The sequence below is a fragment of the Struthio camelus genome, chromosome 13, assembly GCF_040807025.1.
Source record: "Struthio camelus isolate bStrCam1 chromosome 13, bStrCam1.hap1, whole genome shotgun sequence".
NCBI classification, from domain to species: domain Eukaryota; kingdom Metazoa; phylum Chordata; class Aves; order Struthioniformes; family Struthionidae; genus Struthio; species Struthio camelus.
In genome coordinates, this window is record NC_090954.1 from 10,665,477 (window position 1) to 10,684,003 (window position 18,527).

The 18,527-nt window shown below is 38.9% G+C and overlaps 1 protein-coding gene across 8 annotated transcripts in view; it reads left to right on the forward strand.

Moving 5' to 3' along the window:
• The window catches only part of EBF1 (EBF transcription factor 1), a 280,677-nt gene that overhangs the window by 245,341 nt on the left and 16,809 nt on the right, over positions 1–18,527 (forward strand). For all 8 annotated transcript variants that reach the window (XM_068959326.1, XM_068959330.1, XM_068959327.1 and 5 more), the window contains exon 11: positions 635–723. In XM_068959326.1, the coding sequence (XP_068815427.1) occupies positions 635–723 (89 nt within the window). The remainder of the gene's footprint in view (positions 1–634; positions 724–18,527) is intronic.

Sequence of the window (18,527 nt, forward strand, 5' to 3'; positions counted from 1 at the left end):
TTATTTTTAAATTTATTAAGTCTTGTGGATCAGTTTGCTTAGTACTGTTTGGGGCCTGAACTGGGCTGCTGAAGTCAATAGGAACTATGTCATTTACTTCCTTTCAATGAGTAAAGGATAAAGCTTCCGCCAAGACAAATGCATGGAGTTCATGACAAAATTATATGTGATCATTGCACATGGAGCATATTAAATATGTAATAGAATCTGGAGCAAGAGAGACTCCCTGATGGTTAGTTCCTTTGTCTTCCAGTCGCAAAGGACCTTCCTCATAACGTGAAAACAGGGAAAAACCCGACATGAAACACAGGGTGCAAAGCATTTATCAAATGAATTTCATCACAGCTCTCAGAGATAATAATTGCTTCCTATTTGGAAGATATATACAAAGTCACCAAATTTTTCAGCCACCTTGTCATAGGCACTCAAGTGGGAAGGTTTGCGTTGCTGTTTGAACCAAAGCCTCGGAACTAACCTCAAACAGTGTTTGAACCACAGCTTCACAGTCAGCTTCAGTTAAAGGAGATTTTGCTGTGATCCTTCCCTGGTCTCGCAGCGCTTTGCCCGTTGTTGCAGTACAACTGAGCCTGCTTGCTATGTGTTTGTCACATCATGATGTTGTTTGTTGTTTCAGCTCTGAACGAACCCACCATTGACTATGGTTTCCAAAGGTTACAGAAGGTTATCCCCCGGCACCCTGGTGACCCCGAACGCTTGCCAAAGGTCAGCACAAAGTTTATTGTTTTATTAAATATGGCAAAGCTGGCTACTGCATGTTTTTGTCTGAAAGTAAGCCCTTTTGAATTTTAACCTGATAATGAGAGTCTCTTTGTAAACGTAGAAGTCTGGGGTTGGTACCCAACCCCAATCAGCTGAGACCCAGGCATTGACCAAGGAAGCCCAATAGAGCAACTTTCATTGTCGGCTTTATGAGACTTCAGTGACTTCTTGAGTCGCAGTTGACTCAAACTGCTCCTGTCTCTCTTAAAAGCAAACCATTCTCAGTCTTCTGAAATACTTCACAAAGAATGTGGTTTTGGCCAGTGTTTTGGAACCTGAGTAGCTTATTCATAGAAGAATGATGTTTCTCTGTTTTGGTATTGCAGTAGTGCTTGCCATTATAATTTTGAGAATTTCACCATTGGTAAAAGCAAGTCATGCAGGTTTTCAGTGAATGTGTGCCTGCTACTGTGGCACCATGTGTTAGTTTAAACTAATAATAATATGCTGCTTTATTTCAGGATCTGTGAAATAATTAGAGCAATGTATAATGAAGTGTCCTGGTGTTCATTCCCAACAAAATTAATTGGAAATTTCTTGTTGATTTCTGTCAGGTAAAAGCTGGGAAGAACCAGAGTAGTTTGTGTGGTTTCTAGGTCCTTCTGTCTGGTATTATGAACACCCTGCTGGGGTCTGCACTCATGTCTGTTCTTGCTGTCTTGCCACACTGTACTTCCACAGCCTTTAGCTCTGGCAAGAATGTGCAGTGAGTTTTGGGACATGCTGGAGAAAGTAGGGGTAAATTTGAAAAAGCATCGCTCTTTGCCACAGATCCAAAAACAGTGAGAGTCAGCGTGCGTGGGCTGGAGTGACTGTATTGACCAGCTGCTACCGTGTGTTGTGTGTGGTCTGTTATCATGGCTGTTAGTGACTGAATTGTGCAGACAGGTAGGCCAGGAGTGTGCAATTGAAAAACACCATCATTGACTTATGCAAAGGTACATGGTATTTGCAAGGGTCTTGAGCACAGGGTGCATTTATCTAGCGCAAGTATTAGTAGCCTGAGCACTGAGCCATATGAATTTGCAGAGCTGACACATGGAGCAAATTGGGTGTTAGCTGACGCCTCAGGCCAGGTCCCTAAAACAGTGCACATTTAGTATAGCCTTTATGAGTGGCGTAAATCTCATGACCTTTCTTCCGTAGTTTCCTGAGCCCTGAAGTGGGCATTCATTGGGGATAGTTCTAGACATTGATTAGTTAATGTTTCTGAAATGTTTCAAAGGTGAGAAGAGTTTATGAGGTTCATAACTTACTTTGTTTCATTTCTTGACAGAAATGAAATTCAGTATGTGATTTTTAACAGGCTTGTTATATCTGTTATCTTTGCTTAGGAAGGCTTTAGGCTGTGGTTTTGGGTTGGAGATGTGTTGTCCTTCTCACCTCCAGAGAAACATGCTGTCCTGGAGGGTTACGTTTTACTTTGGTTCTGTTCATCCTCTACAAGCTGTCCCTTTCTCTAACTTTCGGACAGATTTGCAGTAGGATTTTGTAACAGCTTTCATAAGTTATCACATTTCTCTCCAGAGGTGCAAGCCTTTCCAAAGAAAGAGAGCATCCTCTCTAGGGGCTTTTTCACTTGTATTGTGCCACTGCAACCAAGGATGTACACAGAGAGTTGTTTCTTAGAAAATAACAAAGCAGCGTTCTTTATGCACCTGGCATTTGCAAGGCCAAAAGAAGGGCTGCAAGGTTTCCCTGGACGTGATGCTCCAGCGGATGAGTAGATGGCCATGGCTTCTGTTTCTAAATGAGAGGCTGCAAGTAAAATATCACTGAGAAGTTCTAGGTCAGGTTATGCAGTGGAGATGTAATCACAGATTTCCATAGGTATCAGGCTCCCTTTCTGACACCCCTGTCATCAAGGGGCTCCCCAGCAATGATCATTCATGCTGGTACGGGAATGTAGCTATGTGACTGAGCAGCTTCTCCCGTTAAGACCGAGACTGCTCCCACACAGCTAACCACATGCCCCTGCTATCCAGGGTCACAGAACATAAAAACAGGCAGAACAAGGCTCCAGCTAATGTCATAACCTGACTCCAACATGTAGTAGGTTTTTATGGATAGGGTATGAGAAAGAGGGTTAGTACAGAGTGATCGCTCCTCTCATTTACCCTTAATGTGTTTGTTTCGAGTATATTTTCAAGATGAATTTTCAAGTCTTTGAATAAAGGGAAGTTGTTTTTATGCACGTAGGGGTATGATCTTGACCAGTGTAAATCTGATGGCCAAAAGGAAAAAGTTACTATTTGAAGGACGGAACAAATTAAGGGGGGAAAGTAGCATCTCTGTGTAAGGCTAGAGGGGAAAAAGGACGAAGAGGACCTATTTTGGGGGCTGGGATATTTCCTTATGCGCAAGCTTGAAGGTTGGACCTCAAGTTCAAGACTCATTAATATGCCATGCACAGAGGCTGAGTGCAGCAGGGGTTGGCACATGTCGACTTCTGCGTTTGAGGCACTGATGGTTCAATTCCCAGCATCGCTTGCTGGTTCCAGAATCGTTATCAAGGACGCAGCGAGTGTCTGTGCTGGGTGAACACTGCACAGCGCTCTTCCCCATGTCATTAAACCAGAAAGGGCTTTGGCAGTATTCCACTATAGACAATTCTCAGTGGCTACTTAAATGAGAGTTGGAAGCCATATGGCTTCCACAGTGGAACCACGGGCAGAGAGGGCAAATGTATGAAAGGCAGTGGCATGGAGAGCAGCGCTCAGAGCTTTCAGTATTTTTTTTCCTCTATATCCGCATTGTCCTGCCAGTGCATCATCACTTTCCGTTCATTAAAAACCTTGTATTTATTCATTAAATAAGGAAAGCAAAATACATCTCTAAAATACATTTCTATAATTGCTGCTAGGGTTTGTGGCCATTATGCCATTGAAACATTACTGATGAATTAGAGATCTTTTAAGAAATTGAAATGGTTATAATGCTTCTGTTCGTTAGGGCATGCAGTCCTTCCCATGGACTAGCAAGCGGATTCTGCTCTGTGCCTTATCCGTGAAGTCCAGAAGAATTGTTGAGACCGTCAGGGGACTGTGAGCACATACTTTACCCTCCAGAGCCCTGGAGCTGGAAGATAACGGCCATATCTGTGTCAATAGTCATTTCAAAAACCACGGAGATTGTTTAAAAATAAGTTTGATCTCCACTGTTTAGAACTGGCATTTTTAAAAGTGCTCAGTGCCCATGCTCGGGCTGGATTTTTGAAATATTTCAAGCATCTGTTACAAGCATGCAAAAATAAAAGATGAATTTTGAAAATTTTTCTGTCTCTCCCAGTGCATCAGTGGCAGAATTCCAGTGGGGAGTTCCTTCCCATGTGGAGAAGAGCAGGAGCACCTAGGAACTAGGGTCTTTGAAAAGCTAGACTGACAGGTGAAAAGTAGAGTCGTGTTTAAGGTAGAAATACTAGATAGCATTTCTGGAGAAAAGGGAGTGGGAGCTCGTGTTGGCAGCTGGGCAACGGAGTCAGCTATGGACTAGATTTCTCTTCTGTTCATGTACAGGGGAGATCAGGGAAAACAGCCAGTTTAGAGTTGTCACTAGCAGATGTGCATGTCCACGCACACACACATGCGCGCAGGCACACACCAAGAGGAGTGATGGGCAGCACAGAGGTGATGGGATTAGCACCCAATGCCTGGAGTGAGATCAGGTACCAAGAGTGTGTTGGGCAATATAGTCTTTCCTTTCTACTACAGAAAGGAAGTAGATCATAGGAAATGAGATCTCTGGGTGAAAGTGAAAAGAAATACCCCGATCCTAATGTTAAGAAATTGTATCAGTGTCTTGAAAGCGCAGGCTACAGAAAGCCTGTCTGTGGGGTTGGGAATTGAGCCTGCACATGTATGTGCAATTTCCCTTTGTCTCATGTGTTTGTATATGGGCACACACATTCCCGCGTGCTGTTGGTTCCTGCATACATAACTGCAATGGAAATCACTAAAAAGTCCACATCACAGCAACACGTTGAACCTGTTGAGGTTCATTTATATAAGCATCTTACCATCCTTAAAATAAATCCCTGGCAGCTAAGTTGTGATTCTGCAATTTGGTTAAAACTCCACAGCTATAGCTGTAAAACAGTTTCAACTGTGAGCTAGATTTGAAACACATCCACCCTAAATGATTTAATAACAGCAGTTCCTCTTTATATGCAATTTCCTAGAATTTATTTGCCATTTTCACCACTCTTACAACTCATCACTTGTATTTAAATTAAGAGCATGATTGTTCACTCTGTGCTTGAGAAGCAAGTCATTGCATCAACCCCTTCTGTGATCTGAGGTCCTCTCCCTTCCAGTCTGCTGCTTAAATGTTCTCTCTAGGAGACACCCCAATCCCTCATGAAAGGGATTTTCCTTCTGGTTTCTCCTCGTGTAGATGGGAGTGAAGCCTCTCTCCCTAGCACACAGGAGCTCCCTGCTGAGGAGCCAACACATGTAAAGCCAGGCTCCACCTTCCCTGCATCTCCTTCTCTCAGGTCAGTCATTAGACCCCAGGACATATCCTAACTCCTGATTAGGACACTAATAGAAGACAGGTGGGTATTAGGAGCCAGTGGCTGGCAAAAGCGGTTGTCTTTTCCCATATGAAATCCTACAGATTTGCCCTTTTATCCATCGTGACATGGGAAATGTTTATATTGCAAAGAAAGGTTGTCTGTAAACGTGGGTGGGTTGGCCCAGGCTTGCTAGCTGGGGTTAAAATAGCAATAGAGACAAGGCAACTCAGGTCTGCAGCTTCAGCTAGACCCTATGGAAATTCTGGAATGGATCTCCATCTGCTAACCCAAGATACTTTGTTTTCATGCTGTTTTAACCCAAGTTAGTCAACGTGAGCTAAGGAAACACATCTTTGTTTTTCCCACCCAGTGGAGCAAGGGACTTGTTAGAAAACTCTTTGTACTAAAAGCAGGCAGGAAGGGGGAGGGCGGATGTTAGGAGGAGCTGATGGAGTTCATCTGTATAGCAAGGAGGGCATCAGATGTGCTTGACAGCTTCTACGCTGCAGTGTGAAATTTGTAGGCGTGTGAGAGCAGAGTTAAGGTATTAAAACATTAACAGTGGGGTTTTCGTTTCCTAACAATTGGGGCATTTAGTTTGGTTGAGTGGCTTATTTGATTTGATTTTAGTTATTTAATTTTTTGATTTTCATTATGCCCTATAGAAAATATTTAGGGAGAGAGTGTCGAAGCTACTGAGAGACAGACAATCAAAATGCCTGAGGCTGCTCTGAAAATTTCACCCTTATGGGGTGGTGCGTATGAGAGGGATAGAGGTATAAGTGGGACCAGGCAAAGAGTCTGAAATAACAGTGAGCTGAGAACCGGAGCCACGTTGCCGGCTGAAGGGCAGAGTTGGATACGAATGGCTGCCAAGGAGCCTTTGCTTTTCCGAAGGTCAGCAGCGTACATATACATTTCAGTGAGTTTTCTTTATAAGTGGGTCAGCATTTATTCAGCAAATGATTAGAGCAGATGGTGTAATTTAGAATCTATGACAAAACTTTTTAACAGATCAGGGCTAACATGATGACAAGGAGCGCTGCACCTTTCGCCATTCCTGATTTCTGCTTTGCCTTGGGGTGAAAATCGTGACTGGGGTTGGATTTTCTAGATGGCACATTCCATCTGAGCAGCCCGAACCACTTGTCTGAGCATCCTGTGAGAGTGGTCCCTGCGTTCCCATATTCCTGTAGCCTTTATTTTTGTATTTTTTTAAAACAACAACGAACTGATGGTGGCAGGAAAACATCAAAGAGGTAAACACGGTCCCTTCAACGAGCAGAGCTTTTGAAGAAATAAGCCACAGTTTGAAGAAAGTAACAAAGGCTGCATTTGTGTATTTTGCTCCATGGAGCTGAAAATATCTAGTAAATTGATCCCATGGGAGTAATAAATACACATTACTTTATCTTGTACTTCATGTCCTATACCCCTGAGCCTTGATAGAACAACACCACTTAATAGACTTAAAAAAAAGAGTAATTACAGTCATTGGTTGTGTGATATTTCAGCCCTTCCAGCCCTGCCTGACCTTCTAATTTAGCTCACCGTGTCTAACTAATGCATTTATATTCATCTTTTATGAAGCATGTGTAGTACAAAATTGACTTTGCAGCCTTTAGCAAGCTGTCTTACCAGGTTTAGGATCTGGTTAGTACAGCGTACTGTATAGCACATGTACATTTATGTCAGAATCTTGCATGCGTATGGTTCTGATCAACTATTACTTTTTATCCTTTTGGAAATAAAATAAAAAAATATTTATTCCATTTCATCCTCCCCTCCCCTTTTGAAAGCTTTTATTCATTGCGGCATTATTTACAGCTAAACATGCAGGCAGAAAGATGCAAGCATTTTTAAAATGATTACCGCTAATGTTTCTACTTGTCAGAAGTGCTTAAATTTTCCTGCACTTTGTCTAAAAACTTAGCACTTTTACCTTTTAAGAATTACAAATTTATAAGATCTTACCACACTGATTTACAAACACAGCTGACAGTTTATGATGAATGATGTTGCAAAACGCACAATATGTTTCTCTGTCATTTCTATGCATGTATATATTAAGAAGAAGATTAAGAAGAGAGAGAACCCCCCTCTGAAAGAAACCCTTGAGTTAGAGAGCGCGCACACAAATCGCTCTCCTGTGTTTCCTCATAACTTCCTGCTCACTTCACTCAGCCAGTGGAGCACAATTGTTCTCTGTGCGTTTTCTCCCACCATATGGTATCCTCATTACCATACACTAAGGGTCCATATGGGGAACTTGTGAAGTGAACTGTATTCATTTTAACTGCCAGATGAGCAGCCTTTTGCTTTGCAAGCTTAGCTTAAGTCATCTGCTGTCTTTATGTTGTTATGGCAACACAGCACCAATAAAAAATTCTAATCTACTGTAAGTGTCTTGGATCACAGTATTTTAAATGCTTGCTGTAACTGTCCTCTAAGTGAAGATGCTTGTTCTTTCAGCATGACAAAGGGTTATTGTCAACTCCAGCAGGTGGCAGTAAAGAAATTGTATCTTTTTTTTTTAATCTTTTTTTCCTTTTATTTTCCTTCCCCCCCCCCCCCCCTTTATCCCCCCAGCCTGAAAAGTCATAGAATGACACAGCAGCGCAGTATGGGCATTGCTGGGTTAATCCTTTGCATTTTCTAGGCTTTCTGACACTGAGGTCCGAATTGCAGGTGATGTTTCTGTGCTGCAACTCAAATACTGAAGATAGTAAAGTATGAGACTGTGGTGGCAGCTAATGCGTTTTACTAACAGAGAGATCCAGCCACAGGTATCACTTCACTGGGCTTCTGAAGCCTCTATAACCGTGAAGCTACTTGGCTTTTGGAGTTGTTTTTTAGCTACACTTCCAAACTCCTTTTTCAAACATGAAGCTAATTAGGAATACTTTATAGTGATGGAAGTAGGCAGCAACATCCTTAAATATGAATCATTTTCACCTCGGCAGGCCACGTGATATGTTGCATCTCTGTCTCTCTATCTGTATTGAAAGTGAATGTTTGTAGTCTCAGTTCATCAGTTCGCATTAGCCTCATGCTGAATATTTAAACACAGAACAATTTGAACACACCATGAAGAGAGACAGTGACTGCACTTTCACTTGGAACAGCAAGGGCTCATCTAATAATAATTTAGTAAATCAGCCATTTAGTGGCTCAGTTGTACACTGCATTGTGCCAAATAATATTCAGTTCAACTCTACTGTGGTAAAATTGAAATTCAGACTCCAGTCACGTGGCACTTTTTTGCTCAATGGAGAGATGAAATGGAAAATCACCCTCCCAATAAGCTATTTGAATGTAGTGATTTATCATAAATATAGTAGAGTGACAATATAAACAGGAATTGGTTGTATATGGTACAATGTATTCTAATTAGGCTTTTATTGTTTTAGCTTCTTCTGCACAGATTATTTGGTAATTCAGGATCTGCATTTACATCTTCAACTCGTTATATGGGCAAGGAGCAGATAGGCAGAGGTGCAGCGCAGGCCTAGCAGTGTCCTTAAAGGCTCAGCCCCGTGGGCATGCAATGAGACCCTTACTGGGTTGCAGGGAATCACCGTGCCCTTAGGGGCAATGGGGAAATGCAGCTGCTGCATTTCCTCATCGTGAGGAGCAATGTATGTTACTCCATACCATGAAAGCAATATAGATTAGTTTAGTTTCCCTGTTTAAGGCTATCGGGATCTGTAGAAAATGGTAATATATTTTATTAGGCTAACTGATATAGTTTGGAAAAACAGCTGAGCTTTTGGGCACCCAGGCTTTGCTTCCTGTGAGTGAAAGTACCCCTTTTTACAGATACGTCGATTGATCTAATAAAAGATACCACTTCTCCTTACAAAACTTGCCTTAGTTGTAACCGTAGGTCATTTTGGCTTCAGCCAAACAGCTACATTTTAAGGCTGGCTTTGATGAAGATAGGGGAGAGATAATATTTTCCTAGAAAATATGTTGTGAAGTTTAATTTGTTCCCATTAAAGTGGCGCTTTGAGATCTTTGAATGCAGGGCATTACAGAGGTGTGAAGCGATGTCTATAATCTAGCCCACAGTTTCCGTTTCTAACCTAGTTTAAGATGTTATGCAGTGGTTTACGTGGTGATGTAAAATATGATTGCTGTGTATTTCTCACAACACACACTGATGCAGCGGAGAAAGTGTCCTTCTCACCATCATATGCCATTTAGCAGAGAGTGTTGGAAGCAATAGGATGCTGTTGTCATTCTTCTAAGAAATACAGAGCTTCACAATCTATACTTAACTGCTGACACTTGAAAACGCAAACATTTTGGTAAAATGAATCAAGCAGTAATGTTTCTTTTATGAGATCTCCTCACGGGAAGGGAAGGTTTGGCACCATTTGGAGATCAGGCTCAGTGATCCATCACAGCAAAGTCAGCTGTCCCGGCGCGTCTCATAGGTCACACGATCGAACCAGTGGCTCTTACAACTATATTATTGCTTATGGAACAGTAATTGAGGCACCATGGTTAAAATTACCTGGTCTAATAGGCAGTGAACAATTTGCACTCAATACAATTATAAGGCAAATCATTCATTTCATAACACTTGGACTAATTTATTTGTTGACCTTTTAATATCCATAGCTCTTCAGTAGTATTAACTGCAACTCAGACAAAATCTCTTGTTCATTTTACTTTCATTGATTTTTTTTTTCTATTGCGGCAATAACAGTTGTTTGAGTACAACCTTTTCTTTCTGTTGTAAAAGTCAATCATGTAACTTACGTTGATATAACTCAACTGGACTGAAACGTCCTCTAAGTACAATAGCCTACAATTTCATGCTGCTTGTATAAACACAGATATGCATTTTAGATTGATGTTAAACAATGTTTTGTAATATATTTGTGACTATAGATGATAAATGATATGCCTGCTGAGAAGAAAATGAGAACAAAACACAGAAGCATTTTATAAAGCAGTGCCACATATATGTAACATGATTTTTTGGGGAGATCTAAGATAAAGAAATTATGGAATATTTCTCTCTCAATTTTGTTCTTTAGAATGAGCTAAACATCTTTTTATTAATAATGCTATATTGATAACTTCATCTGGGGGAAGCATCTTGACCCTTGAAGTCCTAACATTTCATAGAATAGAGATGCTTAAATGTTTCTGAATGTGAGCTTTTGACAAAGCAAAAGTGTATCTATTTTGTTTTTACAAATAGGAAAAAAATCTTGGTAATATTTTGATAAACTGAATTTTCATTCAGGTTTATCATTTTAAAATAGCTTGAAAGATAACTGTCTTTGATGATCAAAAAAGCTGCTGAAATTTTGATGTATCTTGAAAAATCAGTGGAGAGTTTTGAAAGAGTTCCGTAAAATATGGTGAGGTAGTGACAATGATAATCTTTTCACTGACCACTGAAAAAGGATCCCCAGGTTGTATAAAATGGGATACCTGCTGTCTATCACGAAGCCCTACAGAGAAATATATTGTTATCTCTGTGGAATGTTGGACAAATTTAATTTCATAAAAACTTGTTTTTTCAACATTTATACTTGCATTGAATAATTTCAGCTGAATTTTTAAGCTGACTTTTTATAAAAAATCATACTATCAGGAACAAAGTACTTTTTGTTTCTAATAAGAAAGTTGAAAATTTTTTTAAAAATATGCTGGGAGGCACTTCATTGAAGTAGTCTTTCTGAGCTAATGCCTCTTTGTGCCATAAAATACTTTAAGTCCTTTGAACACATAGTTATAAAATATAATTGTTACACATTTGGCATTTTATGCTTCCCTAGAAATTACCACTTGGTATCTACACCTAATCTATGCTCTGTCTTTTCATTTCAATTGGGTCTGAAGTGGTCCTTCGTTGTAATGAGAATGCCCCTTTCAAGAGACTTCTTTTAATTATACCGATGATAAAATGTAAGTGAAAGTAGTCATTTGTAGGGGTTATGACTGAACAGTGTTTTAACTGTAATACTAAAACCTACCAACGTTATTCCAGTCTCTATTTCAACATTTTTATGCACTCACTCTCCACAGAACATAGTGGAATATCATTGTAGGTCAAAATTTCATTCTGTCTTATTTTTCAGTTTTCCTCCTGCTATTAAAAGTAACCTGAACTCTCAATTTCTAGCTACTAACACTTCCTACCTGAAAATTACAATCCAGAAAATCTTCATTATTTGACAGAGAGTGACAGTTTCATAGATCTTAATGATATGGTCTCATTTTTGTTGCCTTTTTTTTTTTTTTTCCTAGAACAAAATGTGGGGGGAGGGTTTCTTCAATAAATTGCATATACATGAACATAACATATTTTACAGTAAATAAACAGCTAGTTTCTTATACTTATAAAAGATATTTATTTGGGTAAATGCATTAATATAAAATGTCTCTGAAAATGAAACGGACAAAACACAAAAATATAATTCACACTTTAATTACTTGATAGCTCTGCTGATTTAATTCAAATGACAGTCTTGCCTTGCAATACCAAACATAATTAAATATCTTTATAGATTTAAATGCAGTCAAGTGAATTATGCCACCCAGTACATTCTGGATTTGACCTAATGGGTGAGCAATTTAAAAGGGATATAACTTGGCCTGTGTTTGGAAGTTCTTTGTGCATACAAATGATTGAAAATAGATGCCAGCCTGTTTATTTGCCAGGTAAAGTGTTTTTCACCCTGACAAATACATTAATTGGATATCTACATTGTAGCACACGCAAAATCACAAGCCATTTTTAATCTTTAGACCCCAGTATTCCAGGCAATTTTTCTCATGAGCACAAGATAGGATCTGCAGAATAAAACTTTCAGAACAGCTAGTGCAGTATCTTTGAACAAAGGACACAGAATTTAGTGTGTCTGTTCATTTTGGCAAATTCTTTTTAAGTTTACTTAAGTCCAGACCCTTCAAATAATTTGAAACATTCTTCTTCTTCTATAAGGCGACTTTGACAACTTTCCAAAAATACATGAGTATAGAATGGTCAGGAGAAGACTGTGAGTAATAACCCTTTATTTTTTCTGACTCTCATCTGCAATTATTTTCAGGAAATAGGAATGTTAATACTACTGAGAGCACAGAAAGAACTATCGAGAAATCTTATTTATCAAAAAACCAAAAAAAACTTAGAAGCTCATTGAACTCAATAATGAACATCTGCTTCAAAGTGCTGTAGGTGCTGGTACAAATTGTTTGGGGTAAATTTTCAAAAAGAAGTGCCTAAGGTGCTATCTGAGATTGTTTTGCACTGTCGGTTAATATGTTTTGCCCGGGGACTGCAGGTTGAAGTGACATATAAGGACAATTTAGTGTGTGAAATACACTTTTAGTCATCGTGGCCACCCTTTGAGGTCAGATAGAAGAAAAGAATGTAATGTTATCTGTTGTTTATTCATATATCCATGGGTAAATGAGGAATAATCTTGTTGTAGCCTATATAGATGAGAATAGTATCAGTCACTGAAAACTGGTGGGATGGGGAATTTCTGTAAAGGAAAGGCTAGAAGGTTTTTTTAGCCATTCAATTGCGTTTATGTGGGCTTATCCATCCATGATTTGGTTTATCGGCTTTATTTTGTGTTCTAATGATTCACTAGATCTGGCAAACTTATTGTAGTATGACGTATAGGATTGTATACCTGAGGAAAAGTATGTACTGAAGAACTCATGTTTCCTTACTGAGATAAGTGCTACAGCCTTCTGTACAGCATGAAAATGTGTTCCTTTCGTGATCTTGGTAGGTTTTAAACTGAGGAGGTTTACCCTTACGTCATCATAGTGTGAGGTTGCCAAATAACCTGAGGGAAATGCTGTAGAGTTGGCCAGAGAATTATCCTGTCCTCGATTTCCTAATGAGAGTGTTGGTCAGTCCCAAACATGACAGACATCTGCCAGATACCAGTTGATGCGTTGTAGGGTGTGGAAAGATGTGAGAGTGTGATATAGTAATAGCTACCAGCCCTGCAACGTGAGTATGGATGAAAGATTGGCCTCATGAGTTAAAGTTCAACAACAGTGAAGGGTTCCTGCAGGTAGCTGTAACACCCTTCCTGGTAAACTTGAGGTTCTGGGGCAAGACGTATGGTAAATATATTTAGGAGAATCAAAGTTCTGCAGCTGTATGAGGGAAGTAGATGAGTCACATAATCACCATTGGCTAAAGTCCCCAAGAGAGGTGATATAAGCACTGGTAGAATGATTTTAGTTCTGCATATCTGCTTTCACATATCCACTCTTCTTCTTTTCACTTAGAGACCTAACATTAGCAGAGAACTCCAGAGCTGTTAGCAACAGAACCATCCAAATTACTTGCCAGATGCTTCGGTTGATGATAATATGGTGGGAGCATCCAGGCTCTCAAATGTCAGTTTATTCAAAGGGTTATTGTAGTGCAACTATATTAATGCCAGTTTATTCCATGTTACTGTGCATCTAGATGAAGTACACATCTGCGCCAGCTACCAGTTCTGTTGCCATTGTTGTTTGTCCATTATTTATGGAAATGAAGACCAGAAGCATGAGTGGTGTGGATTAAAAAAGGAGGCTGATACCTTTTTTTTATATCTAAGTACACCAAATTAACGGGAAGATAGTATGGGTAAGATGGCAGAAATGGAAGGACAGACTTAAGGACTATCATCATTATTTTATTTCTTTTCTTGTCAGCAGTATTTGCAATGGAGAGTGTTTGAATAGGGCATGTTTTCTCTATAGCTATGCATTTATCACCTCTGTGGTTAAGAGGTGTTTCAATCATCGATTCTCAGCGTTTATGGCTAGATGCCTGCTTGCATTTGCACTCCAGTGTTTGTTCTTTTTGTTGCCTCATATAGGCTTTCTATATTTTATTTATAAGCTTGGCTCATTGTGGAGCAGGTGGTAAGGTCATGCATGGCTGTTTTTAGTGCTGTAGAGTTAGGCTGTGATTTTCAGTTTGGGTGGAGGCCGATGAGACAACAATGGCTTGGGAAAGCTAAGGTTTTAGATCCCACTGTAGACTTATTTTCTGGAAATTGCCATTGAAATTCACTAAAAGGAACTCAGTGCAGTTCCATCCTATAGGCAGCGATAAGCAGAAGCTTTTCATTTTTTTTTTTTTTACCCTGCGAGTGAAGCGTGTTGTCTTTCTCTCTCATTGCTTTCCCATCTTTGTGGTATCTATATGGTGTTTACTTCTACAGTATGATTCAATTATAGTATATGGAAACAATTCACTTGTTTGTTTGCTAGAGAAGTTTTCATCTTTGTGTGAGCACAAATACCTTTTTAGTGAAATGGCCTTGTTGTATTATACTTCCCATTAGACTGGCGTAGTTCCCTCAGTTTTGGAGTAAATGGAGGATCTTTATATTTTAAATGGCTTTTATGAGTCTTTTATAAAAATATAATTGCTGAAAATGATACAATAATGCAGTGCTCACACTGTAGATTTGGAGAGATGGGAGGTGCTGGACTGGCTGAAACTCTTGTATACCAAGCTAGATGACTGGCATTTTTGACCTGTGACGTTCTTCTAACTAGCTCTTTACCTAAACATTATTTTTGCCATTGCAGTTGAAACAAGTGTTCACAGTTTTATTGTTATCTTATAAAATACAATGTACATTCGAATTCTAAGTGTAAGTTTAAAACTGAGTTCTAACACATAGCCTTAATTAGTACATGTAAAGTTTTACATGTACCCTTGAAAAATGAGAAGAAGTTTGAGCACAAAATACTGCAATTTTGACTTGAAGTTTCAGAACACGACCTTTTCTAAGTGAAGAAGGGAATTGGAGTTTGGTGTTCAGCATTTTGACTCTACAGAAGAGTTTTTTTTCTTGCAAGTAGTCATGAGATTAGGAAGTTAGAAGGCAGAGCCAGGAGGTCAGACATAAAAGTCAAGGAAGTATGAATGACATCATCATCCCTAAGTACCCTTTCAGAAGATAAATGAGCTCTCTCTTGTATTACAATGCTAAAGAGCATTAGAAGGTGATATGATATCTAGACAACACATAAGATAAATGCCTCACAGTATGCTAGTACAGCTTCCCTCCTCCCCCGCCCCCCCCCCCCGATGAGTACATAAATCCTTTGGTGGGCTCAATAATACAATATGTGGCTGATAAGCGTTATATATTGTGGTCAGCCCCTTCTTGACAAAATTCATTTGGATTTAACAAGTACCTTGAACACTGTCTAATTTAGTTACTGAATAACTAAGTGTAACTCCAGGACCCTTTCATTGACTAGACTCACAGCCCTGTTGGGACACAGACTGGATTATTTTTACTAATCACTGAATAAAAAGTAAGCAGATTTCAACAGAAGAGATAACCCATCTGTTTTAAAACTGGCACAAAAATGTGTTCATCACGATAGACTAACTCAGCCTCAGTGAACTACCAGTGCAACAGCGCGTAGCAGAAGCGGTTGTGATATTTTAATATAGGATTATAAATTAATGTAAGTTTCATGATCTTATTGAAATCCTACTGAAAGGTTATGCATGTCACAAGCAAAACATGCGAAGCTGTTGTAATGTTGGTTCCAGATACGTTCAGTCAGAAGTGAATTTCGTTTGAATTACAGTCTTTATGCTTCAAAAGCACAGTCATTCTGCTACGATTTATATAATCCTTCCCACAGTAATTTCAGAATATGCAAAGTCACAGCAGACTAAGCTACCCAACCTCCTCTTTTTACATGTATAAATATCCTTTAGTATTTTCAAGAAGAAAACTTGATGAAAATATTTAATTGCATTTTGGTTTCACAAATTTTAAAAAAATTCCTGGTAGGAAATCAACTTCAGTTTTGACCAAAAATAGATTTCGGATTTGTGATCTGCAGTACATGGAGGGCAGAGTTCTAATGCATTGCGTTTAATCTCTAACATAATTTTGGCTCTTTTCAATATTTGATAAATTGTTGTTTTTCTAGAAAAGAAAGCTGGTCATTTGAAAGTGTATGCAAGACAAGAGGATCCTTACTTTGGCTCACACTAAGTGCTGCAGAGGCCCTAATTCTAAACCAAAAGCCGTTAGACTTTCAGCATTAATAGAAGAGTGGATCTTTCTTGACAAATGCCACCATAAATTAGATATTAGCTTTAGTCAAACTCTGTCTCTCTCAGGAAATATTTTCACTTGCACATTCAATTGCAAGGTCCTTACATGATGCCCACTTACTGCTATGAAAATCTAGGCTTCTGAGATGAAGGCAAAGAAGAATTTCTGTGAACAAAAGAATATCTGCAATAACAGATCCTGAGCTTATGCAGAGATTTCTTTTTGCAGAATGCCCGTTTCACTCACGTTTTCATGTCTGTCTGCTACTCTGTCCACCTATCTATCTGTTTATCTATCACCATTGCAGGGGTAACATGCAATATCAATTGGATTTTAAAAGACATAGATCTTTTATATTAGCTGTCTTTTTTTATAATACCTTTTACAAATTTAATCAATGCATTTTAATATACTATATAGTTTAAGTGCAATACACAATAAATATTCAAGCTTCATCTTAAACATGCTCTAGCCTTTAAATTGTTAAAACTGCAGTGCCCTTTCAATCTACTTACATAATGTCATAAAATATACATTTCAAGGTAAATGAAGTCAGCTACTTCAATTTAGTCCCTCAAACTGGTAGTAAATGAGAGGTTAACACTATGGTGCCAAACCCATTATTGAGTAAATTTAGCACCTTGGACAGCTCTGTAAAATCTTTATTGCTTTCCTGACCTGCTCGTCATGTTCTGTCTATGTGTTCAGTGGCTCTCAGCTCTGATTGAAAGGCAATATATTAGATCCCGAACACAAACATGCTCGGGGGCTGCTTCACTGTGAGCGTAATGACATGGAGGTGAGAACAATTTTCTGGTCACCGCAATCCAAGCACCTTGCAAGGTCCGTTGCTCTAACTTATAGAGGACTTTGGGGGCTCCTTTGTATTTGAAGTTGTAACTGTAGCTTCGGTGGTAATTTAAGCAGAGCTGCAAAAGGTTTAAAACGTATTCAGGAAACAAGAAGTTAATATCTCTAGCATGTCTATAGTAGCATTTTATTGTGTATTTTTAAAGCTAGTTTGTGTCTGAAAGAACTACCGTCAGCTCTGGAATAGAAGATACTGCTACCTGACACAGGAGTTTTTGTGTAACATCTACTTTGTATGATCTGAAAATGTCATAAACAAGAGAGGCTTTTATTGTGTGGAAATGTTGCTAAAGAAAGTATGAAACTCAAATTCACAGACTCTGAAAATGTTGAAAAAAATATAACCACTGCCTCGCTAGGAATACTGAATGCTACTTGTCAAGCATACTTCAATAAACCGTGATGACAATTAGTTTTATTTACGTGCAATATGATATGGCATCAAATAACTCCCAATTTTTAAGAACTAGAATATGTTTGATATTAGGTAGAACAGCTGTAAGATTCCTTGTAATTATCTCATTTTTTTAACCTGGTCTTCAATATCTTTTTAGATGCAGTCTGAGCTATTTAGCTCAGCATAAATAACTCTGATTATTCATGTAGAGCAGAATTGACTGTTTTTTTTTTTTTTTTTAATTTGGCATAATGACAGCTTAGGTTAACAGTGTTCCAAAGCAGTTTGTGGGCTCTGTATAATTTTCTACTTTTGCATTAGTCAAATATATAGTGCAAATACTTATTTTTACTGAAGTGAAATAAATCCTAGTTTGCAAAGTCAACCTGTACAATAATTTCTCTTATTAAATCATGGACTGAAAAAACAAACATGTTTCAATTCTCTATTCTTCTTCTTTAGTTTGTATTTTCCACATGAGGAAAAAAGGACTACTCAGAGTTTGATGATTCTGGTAAAGCAACAGGGGTTGATTCTACCTGGATGTATTTTATCTGCCTGTCCACAATTATATTGCTAACTGTTGCGGTCAAGCTACAAACACACACATACACACACACACACACGCGCATGCGCATGTGCACGCGCGCCCCCACACACACACACACACACACACACACACACACACACACACACACACACACAAAAGGAGGGGGAGAAAAATATAAAAGAAAATGCTGTAGCAACCTAACTCTTCAGCATCTATTTGAAATGTACTGATTCAGAAATCCATCAATTATATAAAGCATCTGACTCATATGTAGAAAATAATTTAAATGTGTGATCTGAAAGAAGGGTGTGTGCAGCAGAAGGCAAGCCTAAATGTTTA